The 23,894-nt window shown below is 39.9% G+C and overlaps 3 protein-coding genes across 5 annotated transcripts; 1 reads left to right on the top strand and 2 right to left on the bottom strand.

Moving 5' to 3' along the window:
• The first annotated feature begins 587 nt into the window (after positions 1 to 587).
• LOC139334454 (meprin A subunit beta-like) lies at positions 588 to 6,430 on the top strand. Its single transcript, XM_070967337.1, has 15 exons — positions 588 to 721; positions 960 to 978; positions 1,094 to 1,132; positions 1,277 to 1,302; positions 1,395 to 1,479; positions 1,991 to 2,108; positions 2,371 to 2,549; positions 3,041 to 3,259; positions 4,220 to 4,384; positions 4,669 to 4,899; positions 5,006 to 5,458; positions 5,576 to 5,749; positions 5,901 to 6,006; positions 6,126 to 6,173; positions 6,326 to 6,430. Exons 1-15 carry the CDS (start codon positions 659 to 661, stop codon positions 6,402 to 6,404), a joined length of 2,004 nt encoding a protein of 667 aa, XP_070823438.1. The 5' UTR covers positions 588 to 658; the 3' UTR covers positions 6,405 to 6,430.
• A 1,696-nt stretch (positions 6,431 to 8,126) lies between these two features.
• On the bottom strand, positions 8,127 to 13,625 carry tomm40 (translocase of outer mitochondrial membrane 40 homolog (yeast)). 2 transcript variants are annotated; one of them, XM_070967314.1, is made up of 9 exons: positions 13,548 to 13,625; positions 12,604 to 12,839; positions 12,242 to 12,402; positions 11,377 to 11,478; positions 11,172 to 11,277; positions 10,311 to 10,433; positions 10,148 to 10,224; positions 9,278 to 9,380; positions 8,127 to 8,633 (listed from the first exon to the last, which is right to left on the bottom strand). In XM_070967314.1, the coding sequence occupies exons 2-9, from the start codon at positions 12,818 to 12,820 to the stop codon at positions 8,494 to 8,496; spliced, it is 1,029 nt and encodes a 342-aa protein (XP_070823415.1). In that variant the 5' UTR covers positions 12,821 to 12,839; positions 13,548 to 13,625; the 3' UTR covers positions 8,127 to 8,493. The 2 variants fall into 2 exon arrangements, with proteins under 2 accessions (XP_070823415.1, XP_070823414.1); XM_070967313.1 differs by having other exon boundaries at positions 13,552 to 13,623.
• A 601-nt stretch (positions 13,626 to 14,226) lies between these two features.
• Positions 14,227 to 23,588, bottom strand: ddx61 (DEAD (Asp-Glu-Ala-Asp) box helicase 61). Of its 2 annotated transcripts, none has more exons than XM_070967308.1 (13): positions 23,413 to 23,588; positions 21,723 to 22,575; positions 21,312 to 21,375; positions 21,057 to 21,161; positions 20,235 to 20,364; positions 19,632 to 19,804; positions 19,196 to 19,290; positions 18,983 to 19,105; positions 18,762 to 18,890; positions 18,074 to 18,254; positions 17,888 to 17,989; positions 17,529 to 17,750; positions 14,227 to 16,788 (listed from the first exon to the last, which is right to left on the bottom strand). In XM_070967308.1, exons 4-12 carry the CDS (start codon positions 21,079 to 21,081, stop codon positions 17,554 to 17,556), a joined length of 1,155 nt encoding a protein of 384 aa, XP_070823409.1. In that variant the 5' UTR covers positions 21,082 to 21,161; positions 21,312 to 21,375; positions 21,723 to 22,575; positions 23,413 to 23,588; the 3' UTR covers positions 14,227 to 16,788; positions 17,529 to 17,553. The 2 variants fall into 2 exon arrangements, with proteins under 2 accessions (XP_070823409.1, XP_070823408.1); XM_070967307.1 differs by having other exon boundaries at positions 14,233 to 16,788; positions 19,632 to 19,778.
• Between the last annotated feature and the right edge of the window lie 306 nt (positions 23,589 to 23,894).

Genomic DNA, 23,894 nt, shown 5'->3' with positions numbered 1-23,894 from the left:
TAATTCATTACATTTGGCCATACTGCTGCGATTGAGTTAACGGCTTTATACTTTCTAAGTTGTTTTAGAGAATCAAATTTTTCCCCACTGTGGAACTAATAAAGGAATATCTAATCGCCTGCAAATAAAGAAATATTCCATGTTTCTGTGTTTTGTGAGTGTGTGTCATGTTCAGGCTATGTAATGTTCAAGTGTAATGTTTACTGTCTAAAGACACCTGAAAAAAATCTGAATACTGTTCTCTGGCAGCAAAGGAATTTTACAAGATCCTTTTGTGTGCATGTCTCAGAACTATGACAATGACAATGACCTGACGTGCAGGAACTGACAATGCAAGAAACAGTGACAAAGCTGTTTATCTTGATGCAATGAAAGCATCCACAATCACCCAAGTGTTTATAAAGTATGTTGCCTGCATAACAACTGAAATGTGTAAAACCGGTTTGGCTTTCTCAATGTCCTTTTAAAACTCACAGCCAAAGCTCTGTATGTGCAGTTGAAGAACAGACAGGTCAGGCTGGTGGACGCTTAACACAGGTGGAAATTTTCTAAATGTAGAGTGGCTTTATTGCATTTCAGTAATAGCATATCTGGCTTCTGGCTTCTTCATATAATCTCTGCTGTAGGATTTAACTTTGGGCCAAGTGACACTACAAGGATGAAAGGCCTCATATTCCTTGTTGTGAATTTAGCAGTTTCGTCAGCATTCTCAATAGAACAAGTAAGAGTTCATTTACTGCTGTGCTTTCTGTCAAATAATGATGTACTTCATGTTGTTAGTACTATTAGATTCTCTGAAGTGTGCAATCACCCATAGTTTAATTTATGAGTTATTAAAGTTAATTGCAGATATCAAACTTCAAATTTCAATTTGAGTACACTTAACTTGATTTATTTTTCATGTTATATGTCTGAGAATCACACCATTATATGTTGATCTGATCATTTCTTTTTTACAGGGTGGACAAGAGATGATAGGTAAATTATATTCTTTTTAATATTCTCGATTTTATTTCACAGAATTCATTTAACTTAATCATTTTTCATGAGTCACTACACAAGGAAGCATCTCATCTGTTTGTTTTTTTTATAGAAATTGGTGAAGACAAGGACATTGAAGATGTAAATGAGGGTAAAGTTGAACAGCTTCTTATCATTAAATGGACCTTGTGGTGAGATTGTTATGCAGACTTTATATTTGACAGAGCATCTTTGTTTTAGCTTCATAGTGTTATTAACTATTAGTGATTGATGGATTTTTCATGCTTTATCTTAGGTTCATTCCTTGATGATATTCTTGAGGTGAGTTTAGTAGTTTTGTAGCAAATGATTAAAATGACAAGTGTGTATGTAGGAATTTTTTGTGCAAATAATACATTTCTTATGGATCTTAGCCTGAAAAGCCACAAAGAAGTGCTGTGATCGGTGAAAACATTTACTGGACATCCCCAGTCCCATATGTTTTGGAAAACAGCCTCGGTAAATATACTTTTTCCTACATAATAACCCAGAATATCTGTAGGCGTTGCACTGCTTCATGAAAAATGTTACATGTTGGCATTGTATGTTTCAGCAAACCACAGATATGTTGTGCATTACATTTCTTTACGTTCAAACTTAACATTTTATGTTGTGGCAATGCTGTGGTTAAGGTCTGGTTATGTTTAGGCACAACCTGCTTGGTCACGTTTTTGCTTAAAATACTGGAAAATGTCCCAACGTCTGTTAAACATACCCAGTTTTGTAGCAAGAAACAGCTCAAATTGAACTGAGCCAAAGCTATGCAGCTGAACCTGATGCTTGATATCTTAAATCAACATAGTTTCACATCATCCAGGTGTGTAAAACTACTCCCTCCACCTGAGTATGGATGGAGTTTGTGAGGGCAGTTCCTCTGAATAATGTACACAAGCAAGAATACCTCACATGTTATGTGCATTTAAATTGTCATTTCTTTGTTCTTCTCTATAACACAACTGAACAATGGAAGAGATGAATGCTAAAGGAGTCATCCTGAAAGCCTTCGATCAGTTCAGGTTGAAGTCATGCATTGACTTCAAACCAAGGGATTCTGAGGACTATTACATTTCTGTCCGACTGCTCGGCGGGTATGTATTGTATTTTTGTATTTTTCTTATTTTCTGTGTTTTTCATCTTTATCTTTCTCCTTTGCTACATAACAAGTAACCCTATATTAGGGTTGCTAATGCTTTCAGAGAGGTGAGATTTTAGCATTTATGGTGTGAAGGGCGCATGCTTGATCAATATAAGTGTTTGTGTTCATACAGACAACATAGAAATAAAACCCCCGCTCAGGTTAGTGACATAAAGATGGAAATGTTTAACTGATGAGTGTTTTTTCTGTTCTAGGTGTTTTTCATATATTGGCCGTGTACAACCCAATGGACAGGTCCTCTCCATCGGGAGATACTGTGATCTCACTTCCATTGTTGAGCACGAGTTCCTCCATGCTCTCGGCTTCTACCATGAACAGTCCCGATACGACAGAGATAAATATGTGACCATTCAATATGACAACATCCTAAAAGGTTTCATTAAGACTTTCATTATTTACATATGTTATGTCAATGTGCACAAAGCACCTGGAGAGGGCTGAAAATAAATGAATGAATCCAACAATTAATACATAAACATAATCATCAATTTTGTAGCTGTTTAAATTAAAAGTAGGATTATCAAAAGTATATAGAAAAGTATATAGAAACGAATCTGTATTAATGCCTCTGCATTAATGCCTCAATAAAACAAATGATATACTGCATAATTTCCAAAAGGTTTATTAATATCTTAATATTACTAACAGTCTTTGTGTTGCTTCCCTATTTAATTTTCCACTAGTCAGCACTTGTACAGCAAGAGATCAATGTGTACATGATTCATTTCTTCCATTTTTGAAATGTTTTAACTGATAGGTTGAGTATATGATATTGTAGTATGTCATATTTTATTGTCTAATCGATGATTAATGAATCATGCTTTAGCTAGCCAATTGATAGTTCCTTTTTTCTGTGTCTTCTAGGTTATGAGAATAATTTCAGAAAGGTCAGCGACAAATACAGCACCACCAACGGAGTCCCATATGACTTCTTCTCAGTGATGCACTACGGCAAAAATGCATTCACCAATGGCAATGGGTCAACAATTGTCACCAACGATCCACAATTCCAGGATATTATCGGTCAAAGACTGGAAATGAGTCCCAGCGATGTTAAGGAGCTGAACCTCCTCTACAAATGCAGTAAGTGCTTGATGTTTGGCATTAAAGGGATCAACACCCAGTCATAGCAAGTAAGTAAGTTATAGTATTTATAGCCCAGAAACTTTTCTGAGAACATTTATAGGAACTCAGGAACTTTAACTGTGTTTCAACCAAAGGAATCATTGCCTTTCAATACAGCCAATATGTGTGCTTTCTGATCTGGCTCCCTAATCAGCAGGAGGACAGTGCTCAGCAAATTGCTAAAAAAAATGGCCGCTATACAAACGATTCTTATCCAATCTGCCCCCTCTTTGGTTGAGATCTGAAGCAGGTTCAGACAACAAAAACTATTTTGTTCAGGGTAGGGAAAGATCATGGTTATAGTTAACCAAAGCCAGCATTGACTAACAGCAGCAAGTCACATGGTCTGTTCCACCCCAACCTCTCTCCTATGAGGTTTTGCAGTGCTGACCAGCATCTCTAAAGTACCCTAATTATATCCTGTTCGTTTAATCTGTACAAAAACTAACTGGTGGCAACTGATCAGAGCCAATAAATAGCCAAGACATTTCTGGAGTGAGCCTTTAAAGCAAATGGCTGTACAGTTGCATTTAGCAGAAAAAGGCTCTGCTCTAAGGGAGCTCTAAAACAATCAAAGCTGCAGTGAGGCTTCTGCCAACCCCTTCTTAATTAACACAGACATGAACTCAATAATACCAAAAAATACAGCATATAAAGAGCTTCAGGGTTCTTAAAAATGTTCCTGTGTACCCGTGTAAGTCCATACAGCTGCAGAAACAATGAAAATGGGGTGCAGTCAATCCTACTGATAATATATTAACAACTCAAATGCATTAATCCCTGCAAATCCTGTGCTTGAGCTGCAGCCATTGCATATTATCTATAGACTCGAATAAACTGAGAAGCTATCACATTTTAACTTAATATCCCCAAGTCAATTAATAGTCCTCATCCTGTGTTCTTCATTCACCTCTACAGACTCAACCGTTGCATTTAAGATGCACTGCGGCTTTTTGAAGGGACACATGTGTCACATGAAACGCTGTTCACAGAGTGGCACTGGCTGGGAAATGGTGAAGTACGTTGCCGCGGGTCCTACCTCTGACCACACCAGTCTACCCAGTGGCAATAAGGATTATGAAGGTCAGATTTCAAAATTTCAAACAAACATTTTTGCAGCTGTTTGTTAATGAAATGAAATGTTTGGGGTGCCATGCCTGGTGGTTAATGTGTTTATGAACCTCAATATTCCCTGTTCCCATCCAGCCGAGGACCTCTCGCACTTCCTTCTGTCTTTTCCCACATTTCTTGCCATCTTTCGACTGTCAGCTACCTGATACATCACTTATTTAAATTATACATAACTTCTATGTAGATAGTATGTTCAAAGACCCGCCATAACACATTCATTTTGGACAACTTTCTAGGTGAAGATCCAGGTTACTTCATGCATGCTAGCACAGCGTCGGGTAAGGAGGGAGACTCATCCATACTGGAGACCCACAAGATGAATCCCAATAGGGACTGTCATGTCCAGTGTCTCCAGTTCTACTACTACCACAGTGGGAGTGAGTCAGACCAACTTAACATCTGGCTGAGAGAGTTTCAGCATGAATGGGACACCAAAGGAACCCTCCGCCTCATTGGACAGATCACTGGTAATGTGAAGCTGCATGATTATCTGGTATCATCTGCTCTAAATGGTATTAAAGACTGATGAACTGTGAATGAAGTTTAGTCATCAAATCACAACTCTTCCATCAGGTCCACGAACATCTCACTGGCAGCTCAAGCATGTCTCCCTGGATGCTACCAAACACTTCCAGGTGGAGTTTGAGGTTCGTAAAGGAGCAGGAAGCTCTTCGGGTGGCTTCTCAATCGATGACATCAATCTGTCTGAGATCGAATGCCCGCATGTAACCCTGCAGATTAATGATTTTGAGAGGGTTTTGAGCACTAGCGATTATGGAACCATTATATCCAGCCCATTGCAGTACTCCAGCGGGGGCTACGCTTACTCGGTCGGGACTGTGCTGTACAAAACGTATTTTGGAGTGTTTGTGCGCCTCATGTCTGGTAAATATGATGACAAGCTGGAGTGGCCTTGCCCACAAAGGCAGGTGACATTCAAGATGCTGGATCAGAACCCCAACATCCAGCTGCAAATGTCCAAGCAAAGGAGTATCACCAGTGACCTGAGCGTGACCGGCGTTAATGGTACAAACACCAACAAATCCTTTATAAAACAAATGAAAGTCACTACTTTAGCACACTGTATGTAATAGTATTTCCTCTCTGATTCCTTAAATTTTCTACTATGATTTCTGTAAACAGGTTCCTATATTTGGGATAATCCTCGGGAGATTGGAACTCCACTTGTAGACGAGAATAATGAGACCATCTATGTCGGACCTCTGATTGGCAGAAGATATTTTGCGCCTTTGAAAGAAATACAAACCAGGGACTTCCTCAAGGGAAACAGCACCATCTTCGTCTTCAGCTTCGAAGGCAGGCCAATAAAAATCTTTTTACTGCTAAACCTGATTGTATCTGTTCTCCTTGGAAGTCTACAGCAAACACATTTGAAACAATTAAATCACTTCACACCTACGTGGAAGTTTTGTTGTACAACATGACTGAAACTGTCTTCTTTTGCTAGATCTCACTCCTATAGTTAATGGAAGCACTCTGCCATGTCCTAAAGTGAAACCAGTGAACATTGCACTTCCTCCTAAAGAGCTGAGTGAAGGCCCATGCTCAACACGGTAAGGACATTTGTTAGCAAATCAAGCACATTTTCAGCCGTTCTCATGACAAAGATGGCCAATTTAGTGTTAGTGTTTAGTGATTTTAATGTCTTTGAATGATGCTGTGCGTTTTACAGGGTCTTGCCCACCACCTTTCCACCGCCTAAAACAACCGATGACGACAGGTATTCAGATTTACTCACACACGTCACACAAACAGCAGGCTTGAAAAAGATTTGATGCTCATTGACTCGTTACATAAGCGCGTCTGTATCAACACAAGCAGCACTCCCCAGTGTATTATTTGATCTAATCCATTCTATTGTTCCTGCTGCAGCATTTTTGGCTTCTCTCCTGGTTTGGTGGCTTCTCCTGTGCTCACCCTCCTGCTAGTCTTCATGCTCCTGATACCTTGATGTGCGCCACCTCTCGTGCACCTCTGCACATGGGCCAGTAAATTTGGCACCGGCTGAGTAAGTCAGCAGTTCTCAGGTTTTAATGAATTTCTTTTGGTGTTTCTCTGGTAATTTATGCACCTAATAAAAAGAGAAGGGTGCAATGGGTAAAGAACTATTGGCAGATGTTAGACATTGGGGTAATATAACAATGACAGAAATGGCTGTCATACCATGGCTATTCTGTTGTTAGTGTAGTGTTGTTTCCATGTATATGTTGGTATTCAGATTATCTTGAAATCATACTTTTTGATATCTTATAGTATTGCAAAAATGAAAAAGGTTTGAATGCTTATAAAAAAGGAAATGCTGCTGTGAGCCCTTATTTTTATGTCAAGAATGCGTACATACTGTATGATGTGGAATTGTATTGCTGTCCCTGTGCAGTTGTTCTTGAGTCACAAGAATAACATATTTGGGAATGATAGAAAATGCCTGCAGTAACATGGTTTTGTTTCCACTCGTCAGACAATTCTTATTAGTGTTTGGACTGAATTGTGAGACTAAATCTTTAAAAAGCAGTAGCTGGGATCTTATAGTATTGATTTTTTTTTTTGAGGCTTTCGAATAAATATTTTTCAAACCAGCATGCTTTTTGTAATTGTGGGGGCTACGGTGATGAACAACTGTACAACAGCTAAAGCTGTCCATCCACCAAGAACATGAAATAATCTAAATAGCACAAACACCAACTGAAGAGAATCATCCACTCACAAGATGCATGTCGGCATGATGAGAAGCGAGTCACCGCAGTCCCGACCAGAGTCCCAAGCAGGCAAGTATCAGCGTGCAGGAAGAGCTGCTGTTTGAAGGCTCACATGTTGAATGAAGGAGTCGTGGAAAGCCAACAGCAGCCTCTGGAGGCGCAGGAAGCTCCTCCCAGCATGTCAAGTAAGATGATTAGATTATCATACTGACTTACACATTAACAGTAAAGATTATAAAGCAAAAAATTTCTTTGTAACTTAAAGACGGAAAAACACACAGATGGGTGCTAAGTATTAAAAAAACATGACTTACCCAATTACTTGATGGATGATGACTACTACTGCTTATACTAAGGAAACATGGCAGATTTATTTAAAGTAATACATTCTTTAAGTTTTAAGACTGTGTTAATTAGACCAGCATTAATGGATTTTTTTTTTTTTTTTCAAATAGTGGAAACAGACGCATATGTTAACTTCATATGCTACTTATTTAAAATACTTGCTTTATACATCCAGCATAGAATTATTAGCATTTGTTTACCTCAATCAGAGCATGTGTCCACTTGATGAGGAGAAGTACTCTTTGCTCTATGCTCACAAGCTAGATGCTAACTTTGTCTCTGCATGTGGATCCTCTGGGTTCGTCCATATGTGACACCTTTCATAGTGATCATTTAATCAATCATTGGTAAAATATTGACTATTGCAGCTTTAAATTGTGGTCATTCTTGAGGCCATAACTTGTGGTATGTGCTGTATTTCATTATACTCTAAGTATTGTCTTTTGTGTGCTGTGTATAAAGAAATCCGCTGAATTAGTATCTCCCTGACACAGTCTCAATAAAGCCAATTATAAGCTTCACACATGTAACACTGTTGCATGGGTTACACTGGACTACATCATACTTTACAGAGAATTAAACTGTGTCTGAACTCTGCACCCAGTTCTTCTATAAGTAATAAAAACATCCAGTTCTATACAAAAAGTAATCACATTTATTTCACTCCGTCATACATGATCACCATATATTATTTCTAACCACTTTGATTTTCACATCACATGTTCTCATGCATCACTGATGCCCTCTGATATACATCTCTCTAGCCTCTGGGTATATCCAATACGCCATAAAGGAAAGACATTTGTGCTACAGAATGTAGGCATGGCTTGGCCAGTCCTGGCTCCTTGGTAGTTGTCATTGTCTCTCTGTCTGCCCCAGAAATCACAGTCGAAAGAGAGTCTCTGAATCAAATTTCTAAAATTTAGTCCAGGTTCCTGTGTGTCTCTGTGCCGGTCCAAGCTGTGGCCTGTGAGCTGACTCCAGGCAGCCCCCGCACCTCTAGCCAATGGTGACACCGAAGCCACACTGGAACTTGTTCTTGCGATGGTTGAGGAAAGCCCCTAAGGCCAGTGTGAGAGGCAGTGGCACCAGTTTCTTTTCAATGGTTGCCCCAACCACCCAATTACTATCAACTGTGCCTGAGCAGAGGAAAGGTGAGAAAGGAGATGAATATCTTTCAGGATAAAGTCTATAATCATTTTGTAATGTTCAAATGAATAGTTGTTTAATTTCAGTGGTGCAAGAAGTACTCTTCAGTAAAAGCAGAAATACCACAGTATAGAAATACTGTTACAAGTAAAACTTCTGCACTCATATTAGTATCAAAATGTACTTAAAGCAGCAACAGTAAAACTATTCGTTATGCTGAATTATGCATTATGCAGACCCATTTCAGATCACTATATTGTACTGTTGGATAATAAGTTCAATGCATTTATGTATATATCACATATGATGCAGCCAGTAAAAGGTGGATATCATTTTAACTACTTTATATTCTGCTGAGTAGCTTAATCTATAATAATATATCAAAACTTTATTAGTTGGTTATATTTTGTATTAATATTTTGGATCTGAAAAGTAACTAAAGCTCAAGTAAATGCAGTAGAAATAAAGTAGAAAGTACAAATGTCCCTCTGAAATACAGCGGACTACAGCATAACACTGAATTATTAAAGTACCTCAAAACCATGCTAATGTGCAGTACTTTAATGTACTTAGTTACACTCCATCACAGCTTAATTTATGTGACTAAGCTCATATGCGCCTTGCATTTGTTTACCTTTAAAAAGCAGGTTAGCTTTGGGAAGGTCCAGCTGGTAACCGAAGGATGTTGTGGTGTCTTGCATCCGCGTGCTGGCTTCAAATTCAACTCCTATCTGCAACTGTATTAGAAAGACAGAAGTTAAAGGATAGGTTCACATGTGCCAATATGCACATGGAAAGATGTTTCTATGTGACACACTGGAAAATGACTCCACTGTAAAAAAGGTCTTAAATATATACTTGAGATAATGCTAAAAGACTAAAGCTAAATGTCCCAGACATAACATCCCAAAACAAAAGAGCAGGACTGTGCTGCTATCATTGCTCCATATTCTGATATAATGCATCTTGGCTCAGATTGATGTAACAGTGGATGTGTCGGTCCTGAACAGGTATTTTTCCTACGTAACCGCAGAAAATAATGAAGAAAGGTAGTAACACACCCATTGTCTCTGGACGTAACAATTGGTAACTACGGTAGGTAGTAAGCTAGTTATCCAGAAATGCTCAAAGTTGGAGCTTACGTTCAAGCAGATAAAGAAAGTTTAATCCATTCCTCACATGTTTGCGCTTGAGTTTTAGCTTTTTGAAAAACCATAAAAACACAGCACCCTCCAAACTCTTTGAGATAATGAGTATGGCTCTCCTCACAGTCTCATGCAAACCACATCAATATGTAGAGAGAAATGCAAAGCTCGCTAGGCCCGCCGGTGCCAAGTTACAGTTACTAAGCTATGATTGGCCAGTTGCTGTTCGGAGGAGGGGTGTAGCAAATTCAACTGCAGCAACCAAAACCGGTTTCATTGTACAAATGCACAAGTAATGTTTTAAGACAGACCTGACAAAAATACTGCAATACGCAATACACAGAAATCCATCCACACACCTGATCATTGGCTTTGTGATAATATGTAGCATGAGCTCCTGCTCCACCCAAAGTCAACGTAGCTACGTAGTTGTCACCTGAAGAGGAAAAAAAAAAGGATTTAAACATCTGTCACAGATCACATACACAGTGCACAGTTCAGAAAGCACAGAGTGGATTTTACCTGTGTACCTGCCCAAGAGAGAGGTGACTGTTCCTTCCTCCCCTGGCCTCCTGTGGTACACTAGTTCACCACCCAGAGCCAGTGCCGGTGTGATAGACTGGAGATAGTGGGCCACCAAAATGCCTGAGGGAACATAGTAAAAGATCTTCCATTACATATATATACATACACACATCCCCCTCTCTCAGGCATTCTAGCGTTTTTGTTTTCAGCAGTTATTCAGCTCCTGGTTATTTCTCCAGCTTTTCACAAAGCTGCGTCTTGTTAACTAAAAACAAATGGCTTCACAGGTTCTCCTCTGTAACACCACTGTACAACCACAGCGCTTCTGTATTTAGTAAGAGGCTTTCTCTCTAGTGAATCGTGTCACATCAGTTTTAGGAGTTACATTCTCCCAGTTGAACTTTGATTCAGCATCCAATTTAAAGGCAATAAACTTAATATTTTGCAGCCAGAATGTCCAGGATTTGACTGAAGTAGCTTGTGAAAAGTAAGGTGTGTCACATTTAGTGGAGCTACAGGTTTTATTTTAATGTGTCAGATACATATTTAAAGGCATGCTGTGCAGCAATTGTCAGTTGATGTTTGTAAGAAACTTTTTTTTGGCACTGTTCTTCCTGTTGAAAATACATGCAGAGGGCACGATCTCTTCAGATAAATACTTTTTTTTTTTTAATCCTACAAGGTATACCTTTAATAAACAACAACATAAGCCTTGAGTCTGAACAAGTATCAGATATCTGACTAGGTATCAACAGATACTCTATTAAAAGGACTTGGATTGGAGCCAAAAAATTGTTATTAGGAATTAGCAACATCAATAACAAAACCTCCACTGCCATTATGTGAAACTATTCATACCAGATCCAACGAGTATGTCTGGATTCCCGAGCGTCACGGCGGAGGTGAAGTCTTCACCACGGTACTCCATGTCACACTGCCAATTCACAAACTTGTGCTGCTGAGTCTGCAACACACAAAGCGTTGAGAGAGACAATGTCAGGGAGCCTTTAAAGTGGAAAAAAGACAACACCTGAATGGCTCTTCCCTCTACAAGTCTACATACCTGGATGGCTATTTTGGAGCGTACAGCAGATGTAAGCTGGTGGATGATCTGGGCATTCAGACTGCCGGTATTGTCCATATCTCCAACCATGACTGGGAATGACTAACAGGAACAAAACAACACTTTCATCAGTTTTCAAGTCATGTGGATAACATCTGAAAACTTGCAATGAGTGATGGTATAGAGCTACGGGCTGTATAGCTTCCTGTCTATCAGTGATAAATGTTGCTGAGTTGTATTTATCAGTTAAAAATAATGTGTATATAATAACTGAATATAACCAATAAAGGCTTATTATAACCTTTGAATTTTTCAAGATTCAAGATTCCTTTATTAGTTTCGCAAGTGGAAATTCCAGTAACAGCGGAACCAATAAAGCAGATAGAGTGAAAGCAATAGCTATATACAAAAGAGTGCAATAAAAAATAAACATAGTCTTAAGCAATTATAAATAGTCTTTCCTGCTCATTTGCGTGCATGTTCCTGCAGTTTGCACCCACGTACATTTGTTATATACCACAAATATATCTAACTGTCCAAGGGCAAACACACTCGCATAAAGAAAGCAATTTTACTCTGCAGAAAACTGAAAACCAGACGTGCAGTTTCAAATTCTAAAGAAACACGTGAACACAGCCTTCACCTATTAGCCAACCTTTGTGACCAGTTGGCTGTGCCATTAAAAAGGAATTTAGCATTTTCTTCCCTATTCATGCAACAAAGAAGCAACTAAAAAAAAAAAAAAAAAAAAGACAATCAGACAATATTCAGACTTCTACCATGACCAGTAAGATTTACAACCCAAAGTCGAAAATGTCAGCATCATTTTCGGGGTTTGTTGAAGTCATGTGAAAATGATGATTACCTCTGCTGGCCCAGTCTGTTTACTGCCTACGTAGGTGGAGCCAAACCGATAACCAGATTCACCCAAGGTACTGAGGGTAACAGTATGGCTGACCTGGAAGTGGTTACTCAGGCCCTTGTTGACCACTAACCGCACCCCTTCCATCTGCAGAGGGAACACCTCTGAAACAGACAAAGAAGAAAAAAAAATCTATGTAACTCAGCATCTGAGCATTTTAAGGACATGCCAATGTGACAATGATTATACAGTTGTTCCAGTTCCATGATTATTACCTAAAAGTTGAACAAAATATGAAATATAAACTACATCAGTCATTAATGGCCTTAGATGTGCATCAAGTAAATTCAACAGAATTTTCTTACCTTTACATTTGCGGTGGCACTCCTCATATGTGCCTGGGTTTGGGAGTGAGGAATCTGAATCTGCTGTCTCCTGACCAGATCCAGATGCCTGAGGGACGGAAGACACCGGGGGCATTGTGAACCCTGGAGGGACCGACACCAACCCCGGGACCCCTTGACTACCTCCAGCTGCAGCTGGGGCAGGACTGGGGGAGGCGGCAGCCAACACACTGCCCATACTCTGAGACTGTAACAGACTGGGAAAAGATTGGCAGTGGATGATTAACTTAATTAAGTCATAAATCATGACAATGCAATATAATTATACCGCTTCGGGCTCCGGACTGGTGAGGCGAAAAAGTACGAGTCAAAATTGGCAGTACCCTTTAACATAGATTGGTTTGCATGACTTGCAAGGTCTGATAAACACATTGTTGTTCTGCTTAGCATGCAATTACACACTCTTCACACATATATGCAATGCACTTGTGGTCAGTTAGCAACGGAAACGTTAGCTCACTTGCAAGATTCAGTTACTATGAACTTGGCTAGCTACATGGAGTGGTCTGTCCTACTGTCCAGGCAGTAACAGCAGGCTGGTTGTAGCTAAGGCCCACTTTAGTCGGACTCTCCACATATATAACAGAAAACAATACAACCTGGTAACCACAAGATATATCGAGCTACAGCTTGCGATTTGCTACAGAGCCCACCATTGGAGATTAGCCAGCAGGAGGCAAAACTATGCGCTAGCAGTATTTAACCTGTGAAGGCTAATGTAAGCTAGCAGGGTTGGTTGGTTGGTTGGTTAGCTGGGTGGCTAGGTAGCCATGTGGAGTCGACCACGAGATCCGCTCGTCTTTATATAGAAAACATGGTTATCAGAAATATTGTGGGGGGAGGACTGAAACCACCTACTATCATTTTACTATCAAATTATTCGTGCAATAATATGGTTTACCTACTCACGCTTACGGTTTGGGTCCAGGGGTAGTTCAACACCGGTAAAGTTCACGACAACGTCCGTGACCGTAGTTTGACAAGTGCCCGCCTATTTCCAGTAAGTCATTCATGGATTGGCTGTTATACCGATCACTTCAACCGCCATTGGCTGAAATTACAGCTGGGACAGCCCGCTCCTGATGACGTAAGACGCGAGTCATTCGCTTCACATTGGTTTCATTCAATCTACTGAATGACATTCCAAGGGTACACCTATTTTCGTGGCCGTATCGTGTAAATACATTTACCAAAAATATACGTATCGCGCCATGTAAAATACAAATAAACCTAAGTATGCGTGTGCATTTTTTGGACCTTTCTAAGATGAGAATGGCAATTTACACTAACTGTAATAAACAAATGGTATAATTTATGATGTAACATTATATTCCAGGCAAATAAGAATTGTAGTCTCCAACTGGGTCCTGTCTCACCAGCAATAATATGAAGGTAGCTGCATAACAATTCTGTGGAAAGCCTTAATCACATCAATAAAGCGTTGGTTTTATATTGACTAACCCTGCTGTGTGAACCACGCTCCTGGCTGCCTCACTAGGAGTAATTCTAATTCAATCAACATTTGCCAAAAACAGTGACCCTGTAAGTGTGCAGACATACACACATAAAAATACAAACAAGAATAAGTTGGTCATTCAGACTTTAATTGGCTTGAGGTGTTGGCACTGACACACTTAACAGAAAATTTTTGCCTCTTTGTTTTCCATGTAACAAAGAATCTGGTCAAGGCATTAAGGTTTTTCTTTCTGAAGAATGAAGTGATGGGACACAATGTTCACAGGTTACAAACCCCCTCAGAAAATGTTCTTTTCTCTATCACATTACATGTGTTGATTCAAGTACTGCCTGCACTGATGCTAAATAATTGAGGAACCATTATGCATGTAAATATATCATCAAAAAGGGCACTCCACAGTCAGACATGAACAAAGATAAGGCTAATGACAATGCCAGAGATTTTGACAGAGGACACACACACACACAATAGTCCCTTCCCTGCTAGTGCTTGGCAGTAATGGTCAGTCACAGAAACAATTACCAAAAAAAAAAAAAAAAGCTGGAAATTTCACAGTGTTAATGTTATAAATTCGAGACATACATTTTTTGTGACATTGTGTTGAAGTCAAGTAGTTCAAGGATGTAATACATTCAGACAAGAGCAGTTTAGCTGATCATATTCACCATTTGTTCTAAGACAAATGTGCTGGTTACAAATAAGGAAAACTGCAAATCCTTTCAGACTGTCGCTGTGTCAAAGAAGGAACTGTTTGTGTGCCATTTCCCCTACAATACAAAGTTAGGACAAGGGCCTCGGCAAAGCAGAGGCCAGACTAAGGCACTGTGGAGGGAAGAAGGGACACAGAAACTACATCAAGAGGACTGAACAAGCTGACCGGTGACAGAATAATGTTAACTAATGCCCCTCACATCCCGTCATGTTAATAAAAGACCTGAGAAAATGCTGCCTGGTGCAATGGCTTTAAAGGGAATAAAGAAAAAAGCACTGCAGTGACAGGACATTACACTGTCATCTTTTAATACTATATTTCTGCAGGAAACACTTTAAAAAGGTGTAATATGCAGGATTTTCCTTTAAAAGTGTACAGACTCACCCAAATATAATTCTCCCAATCATCACCTATGAACCATTAAGACGTGTGGGGCAATGTATTTCCCTGCTGAGACCCTTCACTCTGTATTTTCTTATTTTGTTGTGACCGGGACCTTTCCAAGTTGCAACATTTGGGCAGTTGGTGTGGCCCCCAGCCAATGCAGTTGAGGTCAGGACTTGAGACCAGGTGGCAGCAAGCCTTCAACAAGAAGCTACGCAAGTGGTGGACACAGTGTGGAAAATCCAGCATAGTATACCTTTAATATAAAAAAACATTTAGCAAGCTCATTATCAGCAACACCATTTTAGGTGCTCTGTGCACCGCAGCAGCCTGTTTTTATCACTGGGGTTTAGTTGTTTTGTTGAAGCTATTTCTATTCTCATGTCATTCTTTGTCTACTCTTCCAACTTTGGTTCCCTTCAGGAGGATGTTAATTTGGTTAGGCTGTGGATACATGTATTATTTTACCACTGCATACCCAAACTTTGGCAATAAAGCCGGTGGACCAACAGGATTGAAGGCCAAAGCTACAAAAATAATTATATTCAGTGGGCACGGTATTAGGTACCCCCGCTTGCTAATGTAAACATCTATTCAGTCACTCAATGTATAAAAGCAGGCAGACATGGTCAAAACAGTTCAGCTGTTTGGACCAAACATCAGAAATGGGGAGGGCATGTGATCTGAGAGACTGACTGTGGAATGATTGCTCATGCCAATCTCGTGGGGTTTTCACACACAAGTCTTTTAAGTTTTTAAGACAGTGGTACAAAACAAACACCCCACGAGTGTGAAGGCTTAAGTGCCTTGTTGATGAGAGAGGTCAGAGGAGAATGGCAAGACAGGTTCAAGCGGACAGGAAGTCAACAGTAACAGATAACCGCGTGTGACAGTAGAGGTATGCAGACAAAGCAGACTGAGGCCAGAGGAGGCAGGCTGCCCAAACTGCACACACTTCATGCTGGTGGTATAATGATGTTAATATCTTTATGGCACACTTTTGGCCATTTAACACTGAGGAGAATTAAAATGTCAGAGCCTTCCTGATTATCACTGCCAACCATGTGCATCCCTTTATGTTCTACCTATCTTCTAAGGGCTCCAGTCACCAGATCTCAATACAACAGAACACCTTTGAGATGAGGTTAAACACAAATCAGTAGCAACTGCATGAAGCCATCATGTTTTTTTTCTTCTTTTAATAAAGAGTGGGTTTGCTTTAAAGCTTCTGCTCAAAAGGCATGTCAGCAGGATGTGACCATGGCCATGTGTATTCATCTGCACAGCAAGGATGTGACCTGGGCTCGTTCCTCTGAGTCTACCTTTGGTTTCACATTTTCGTTGGTACAGCAAAGAAAAAAAAGAAACATAACCATTTCCATCTATTGTCAATTGGCTGAGTTCAATGACAGACTTCACCAATAGCCAAAACCACATATACAGAAGCATGAAAGGATGAAAGAATCTAAAATAAACCATTTTGGTGGCAATGTGTGAAATAGAGATCTTCACTTGGGCTCTTGTGCGATGTGTCACCAACAGTGTGTGATGGATGCCAGGCACCACGTTTCTCCTGAAAAACAACCACAAAAGCCAAGTTAGACTTACCGAGAGCCACCATGTGAATGAGTCACAGCTTTAGCACACCGGCACAGCAGACAGCTGGCCGCGTGCGCTGATCAGCTCTGTCCAAATCTACGCTGACCGTCTTTGTGCAGCCCAAAGACGACGACTGTTAACCCCTTCACCTTTAAATCCTGTGAAACTTCAGTTAATCTTCTTGATGAAAGAGGATATTATCCATTAGCAAGGTTACGAGTTATTTGCTCTCCTTCAAGCTGGAGAGCTCTGACATTTCCCGCACCGAATGAATGCAGCTACTTTAATGCTCTCCTTCAGCAGAAAACACGCAAACTCAATCAGAACCAGAATGTAGAAATAAATACGTTTTGTTGATTTTTTTTCCATTGCAATTATTAACTTGTTTGCCAAATAATGTACTTACTTAACCTATTCCTTAATACTGAATGTTAAACTGTCCATAATAATAATGCCACCACTCAACTCCTTCACTTCACTCTAACTTTAGTCTTTCAGTGGCAGACGATGAGTCATCTTAACACCAGCCACGTATGGGATTGAGCAATAACACAATACTTTTTTGTGTGTTCTACATGGTGTTTAAGAGTACAGAAACCCCCTACTCTAGGAATGTGACCAAAAGCAAAGCTGGTTTAACTGGGTTTATCAAAACAATTGATCAAAAAAAGCTCATTTTCAGTAATGGCTGTTTGCGCTGTTTGAATAACTGACCATGCATTCAGGCTGCTCACGGTTCCTAGTTTTTGGCTCCACCTTCAATGCCATCATCATCATCTGGGTCAACAGAGTGAAACTCTGCCACATACAGGCTCTTATCGATGCTGCCGGGGATGGGTTTAATGTCAGTGACCAGTTGATCCTCAATGTTCTTCAGGTTGTAGCGGTCATCTGAAGTTATCAGATTGATGGCCAGGCCCAGGTGACCAAAACGCCCTGAGAAAGGAGACATAGTGAAGCTTTTATGCACAGTTGGTAGCAGTGTCATAAACTGAAACTGGGTATGCCAGATTTCTGAAAGTGGTGGCTCTAAAGAAAAATCTTACTGTATTTATAATTAGGTTAATCTTTACCTGATCTGCCAATGCGGTGCAGGTACGTCTCTGCACTTTTGGGGAAGTCAAAATTGATGACCACATTCACTGCCTGGATGTCTATTCCCCGAGTGAATAAGTCTAGAAGAAAATATGTACATTAGTCAACCTGGTGGCTGCTGACAATTTAAATTTCCACTTTTTTTTTTTTTCCCTTTCACCTACCTGTGCAGACCAGGTTTCTGCACAATCCATTCCTGAAATCGTGGAACACGCGGTTCCTGTACTCCTGCATCATCTTTGCATGAATGTAGAAGCACGAGTAGCCCAGTTGGGTGATTTTCTTGGCCAAAAGCTCAACCCTCTGGGTGGAGTTACAGAAGATGATTGACTGATTGATCTGAAGCTGTAATAGAAACATATAGATTTCTGATTATTAATGAGTGAAGGCTGAATGCATTGAGGAATTACCTAAATTCTTCACACAGGTATCCTATTGGTACACCTAAAAACGGGGGCTTGCAGGCTGCATTCAGCTCCTTGGCTCTTCACCTGTTCTTCTTTTTCTATTTTGTTGTCTTTATTTAAATTTGAATCAAGTTTTATTTATATCATATGTAAACTGCCCTAATGGAACAAAACTGCGCACTTTATAGAGGAACAATCACATATTTTATAACTAAACAAAAGTTTGTTTCAATAATTTATTTACTTTTCTCTATTTATATTTTGCATATAAGAGTGACCAATATAGATAAAATCTTCCATCACAATATAATTAAGTATCACTATACATATGGCAAAGGTTGTGATGAACGGAGTATGGATAATAACTCCAGTATCGAGTTCCTCTCTAAAATGATGCAGCTGTGTTTGGCTCCAAGTACGCAGCAGTTAAGTGCTGAACACTCACCCTTGAAAAGAGTGTGTTGAGACAGTGGACCTTCTGCCTTTCAGTCACATAGGCATAGTACTGAGTGATGCCCTTTAACGTCAGCTCCTCCATCAGGTTGATCTCATAAGGCTTCTTCATGTGTTTGGTCTGGACAAGACATTCACAATGTATTATTACACATAAACAGGATTTCTTTTTTTAATCTTTTCAGAGAAGCTGACTGCTGTTTGAATTCTCACCATGAACTTTTGCACACTGATGGGGAAAGTAGCAGAGTAAAGCAGGACCTGACGCTCCTTTGGCAAGAAGCTGATAATATCCTCAATAATGCACACAAAGTCCTGGGACAGCAACTTATCTGCCTGAAGCAAGAGATATATAAAGAAAGACTGTTTACAGACAAAAGCCAACAATAATGAAAAGTGAATTCAGAAATGAAGAGTCAAACTCACCTCATCCATTACTATCATTTGTGTCTTATCCACTTTTGCCACACCCTTCTTCGCCAGGTCCAGTATCCTGCCTGGTGTAGCGATCACTACATGCACTATTATGAGGAGGAGGCACAAACAGCACATCACAACAACAGGTTCCACACAGAACTGCTAGGACACTGCTAAACTGAACACAACAAGTGTTTGTCATTCAGCATCATTTTGAGCAGTGCTGTTGACCGAAAAAAAAGCCTTTGCTAATAGCTAGCATAATTCCAAAGATAAAATACAAATGAGTGAAGACTTCAATGACAGGGTAAAAACATGCCATGAAACACTACGAAAGAGCTTCTAGAAAAACGACTCTATATCTACAGAAGATAGAAGATATCTACAATCTTCTTTACGGAAACAACTATTTTCTTATCTTGAAAAGTAACAGGACAGTAAGTACCTATCTCATCAAGACGCATGATGTCATCCCTCAAGTTAGTGCCACCCGTGGTAGCCATGACCTTGACCCCTCCGAGGTGCTTGCTGAGCTGAATGCTGATCTGGCTCAACTGTAGGGCCAGCTCTCTTGTTGGCACCAATACTATAGCTAGATTGAGACAGAAATGGGAAGGGCTGATGAAATGCAAGGGTTGGTGGGATGCATGGAGAAAATTTAATTTAGTGACACTCACAAAGAGAGAGAGAAAAAATAAAGCAGAAACGGTAACATTTCATACTGAAAATCCTGTTCAAAAACAGTGGTCATGCACCATATGCTTTGGAGATTGTGGACACAATTTGTGACAAAAAATAGTCTTAATGGGATTACACACCTTAAGAAAAGGTGTTAAAATAATTTGTAGAAAGCAGCAAAATCTACCACTGACAAACCTGTACACCAAGGATTTCCTTCATATTCTGCTTCTGTTTAAAACTTTTGTTTGTTAAACAAAATACAATACAGAATTTTACAATAATACAACCCTCAAAATTGCCCCCTTATTATATGTATTCTGTCGCACTTTAACCGTTTCAACAATCGACAGAGGCAGCAGTCACTCACCCTGGATGTGATCCTTCTTCAGGTCTATTCTTTCCAGGAGAGGGATGAGGTAGGCACCACTTTTCCCTGTGCCATTCTTGGCCCGAGCCAGAATATCTCTGCCTGACAGAGCGATGGGGATGCTTTCCTCCTTTTGGCAGACAGACAAGTCCAATAAATACAATAGGCAAGATTTATTGGCCATGACAGACAGAATTGGAAATAGGGAAAAAAAATATGAATAACAACATGCAAAAGGAAATTCCTGACCCTTTAGAAACCACAACAGAGCTGCAAAAACAACACCTAAAACAGTATGTCCTACACACAATTGTGCAAACTGTTGTTCAGAGTTAGTGGGGAAAAGGAGACCAAATTAAGCTTTTTTTGGGGACCACACTCCTTGAATGCATACACTCCTCTACACAATCAAAAAGTAGGTTGTAGAGGTGGAAATAATGGGATCCTGCGGCTGACGGGAAGGTGCAGCAAGACAGGCCCAACATTTTGTTACATTGGCATGCACAATCAAGAATATATGGATAGAGGCAGTGCAGTCAAATGTATTCATGGATTCATATTTGGCGGGTGAAATCTTGAACCCTGTCAAATTTGAAACTCCGACTGAAGCAGCAAAACAGTTTTCTGGGTTTTGGTTACTACCGTTAATTTCAGAAATCAGCATTGAAAGAGAGGCCTGTTGGTAAATTTTCAGGAAAGGTGGTTTACAAAATAATTACAAATCAAGCTCACTTCTAGGGCTCATCGATCAATTATCAAATGATTAATCGTTGCAGCACTACTTACTTCACAAACAAGGGCCCAAAGATTTGATTCACCTACCTGGACGGGGGAGGGTTTCTCCCATCCCATTTCAAAGATCCCCATCAGAAGTTCCCGCTTTAGGCAGTAGTCTTCAAATTCATTTCCCTTAGTTGAAGTCACATCCTAGCAGACCACAGCAGAAACATATGAAATTGTCATTTAGCAGGATCCACAGGTTGACCAGTGAGTCTAAAACATTTAAAATTTAATGAAATGTGAAGTGTCTCAGTTATAAATGGCATGATTACGTTGGCCATGACTACGCTGCCTTACCGAAGTTCTTATCCTGTTATCTTTTGGAGGAAGCTCCAAGCATGTCTTCCAGTCATCACCAAACCTGTGGAAATTATAAGAATGTGCACTGTTAAGTCTAAGAAAACAACATTATAAAACACCCACACACAGAAACCCAAGTTGTTTTGTGTTTTTTACAGCGAATTTTTCCATATACAGTATATTACTCACAGACTGGGGTACTGGCTATGAATTATTCTTTAACTTTGAAAGGAACAGAATTTCCACAAGTACTATCCATTTCGGATAAAGTTTACAGTGGTAAAAAATAAAAATATCTATATCTATGTGTTTTAGATTCTTGTACTAAGTGTGAGTAGTGATTAACTGATAAATAATTTAATGTTTCTTTCAAAGCAGAAGAGAGAACATATTGAACCAGTATCTTACTTGATGCCCCCGCTGCTCTGAGGAATGCTGGTCATTTTCTGGAGGGTACTGGACTGCTGTCCGACTGGCTTGGCCTGTCCTCTGAACTGCCCATTTGCCGGTTTGTTCAATCCAATCATTGGTGCTGGGTTTGCAGTTCTTGCTGTAGCCATGGTTCAATGCCTTTACTGGGAGATTTCTTGCAGTATGTGCTGTACTTATATCTGCTTCTCTTTCCACTGAACTGTTCTGCTTAATGCTTCGGTTTGTAAAAAAAAACAAAAAAAACTAAAAGCTGAAAAAATAAAAAATGTTCTCGTATTGTGTCTCTTTAATGTATCGTGTACACAATCTGACATTCAAACCTCTTGAAAAGAAGAGGCCTGCGTAGGAATTCTGTCTATTTACAAGACAACTCTCCAAAAAAGGGAGAAATTAACATTCATATGAATAAATAAGTCAAACATGTGACCAAAACAACCTCTGATTGTCTTTCAGAACATTTGGCAGAGCACTCTCATCCTTGCTGCGATGAGCCAGAATTTTCTTTGTGTTCTTTGGATATCTTGGCGTTTTAAGTCCAAGTGCTATGTTAATACATTCAAAATTGCAAGTGGCAAAATATGATCTGCTTGGTCATGTCTCAGAGTATTCTTATGATTTGTTCCTTGGACATCAAAAGTCTTTGAACCTTCTTCTGAAGCTTAATACTGGCTCAAACGAAGTCACTCCAATCTTTTCTTTGACGTGGACAGGCCACTTTAAACATCTGCAGTTATCTTGTTCCAGTGTCCTTTACTTCTGCGGCAGAAGTCGAGATGGCAGCCTGCAAAGTGCTTAAGGAGCTGCAGATCAACAAAACAATCCAGGGTACCTGCCAGGCAATAAATAATCGTGGATTAGAACATTAACAAGCCAGCCAAAGAAAATAACAGCACACTCAACAGGGAGGAACCCAAGCTAACTTTACTGAAAATCACTGAAGATCAACACATTTTAGGTGTTAGTTAACAATGGTTGTCTTTCATAAACAATACCACGCATAGTAAATGCATTACTGTCGGCAACAACTAGTTTTAAAAGTTAATTAGTAAGTTTATCAACCTTCGATCAAACAGCTTCATGTTTGAAAAATTAAATTGGCGACAATAAATGACGCTTTGTTGTGATGCCACCGCAAAGCGCAACGTTATGCTAACGTAAGACAACGTAACATCAGTTACAACGAAAATCACGGAGACCAAGTTATGTTCAAAGTTAGCTAGTTAGCCACTGGACGTTTAACCTTGTTGAACAGAATAGAAAGTAAAGCCAACCATCAGGACATTCACTCGCGGTTCCATTCTTTCATGAACACCTTCGTTGCCACTGATAGCTAGCAAAGTTAGCATGAAAGAAATTAATTAGGACGCCTGTGGGCAGCGTTAAAACTTTATGTGTAGCAACGTGGCTTTGACCGTACTGTCCGCAAGCTCATGATAGGTCCTGCTTCTATTTATGAGAGGGGTCGTGTCTCAAACTGTTCATCAAGAAACGATGTGCATGAAAACATCGCGTCCGGATCTTTCACCTGCGACTATAACACTTTTGTCCAACCTTTGCCAAACGGCGAAGTTAGCATGCTAACTAGCTTAGCCAGTATGTGTTCATATCGACGGCAACCGTTGCTGTTAGCTAGGTTAATTCATATGCTTGAGAAATGACTCTTTACCTAGTTGAAAAAGATGCTACCTTCACTTTGCTAAATCCCCGCAAAGTCGTCGCCACTGTTGCAATGTGTAACGTTAAATCGAGTTAAAGTAAGTTTGGTAAATACTCGCTGCTTGGAGAAATCCACCGACTTGACGCTCTTTTGTCTCTTCTCTCAAAATCTCGGAAATTCAACATGGCCGCGCGTTCGTTTTTGGGCTGGTTGTTTGCCCCAGAGGACCTCCCACTGGCCAATCACAACACGGCTTTCAAATTCTCAAAAACCAGCATGGAACGAACGGACATAAACAAGACAAACGTGAACGTGTTGGACAACTTTTATATAAAAAAATATCTACAACTTTTGACAATACATATGCGCACAAACACACCAGAAAAGCACTGTGAACACAAATTATTAAACAGGCATAAAGAAGGCATTTGGCTGTGCAATGTTAAGCAGATCAAGTGAAACTGTCAAGCCTTACAGTAAGCAAACCAGAT

Source organism: Chaetodon trifascialis, chromosome 7, assembly GCF_039877785.1.
Source record: "Chaetodon trifascialis isolate fChaTrf1 chromosome 7, fChaTrf1.hap1, whole genome shotgun sequence".
In the NCBI taxonomy this organism is placed as follows: Eukaryota; Metazoa; Chordata; class Actinopteri; order Chaetodontiformes; family Chaetodontidae; genus Chaetodon; species Chaetodon trifascialis.
Note: the sequence above shows the minus strand (reverse complement) of the source record. Positions and strands in the feature narration are given on the sequence as shown.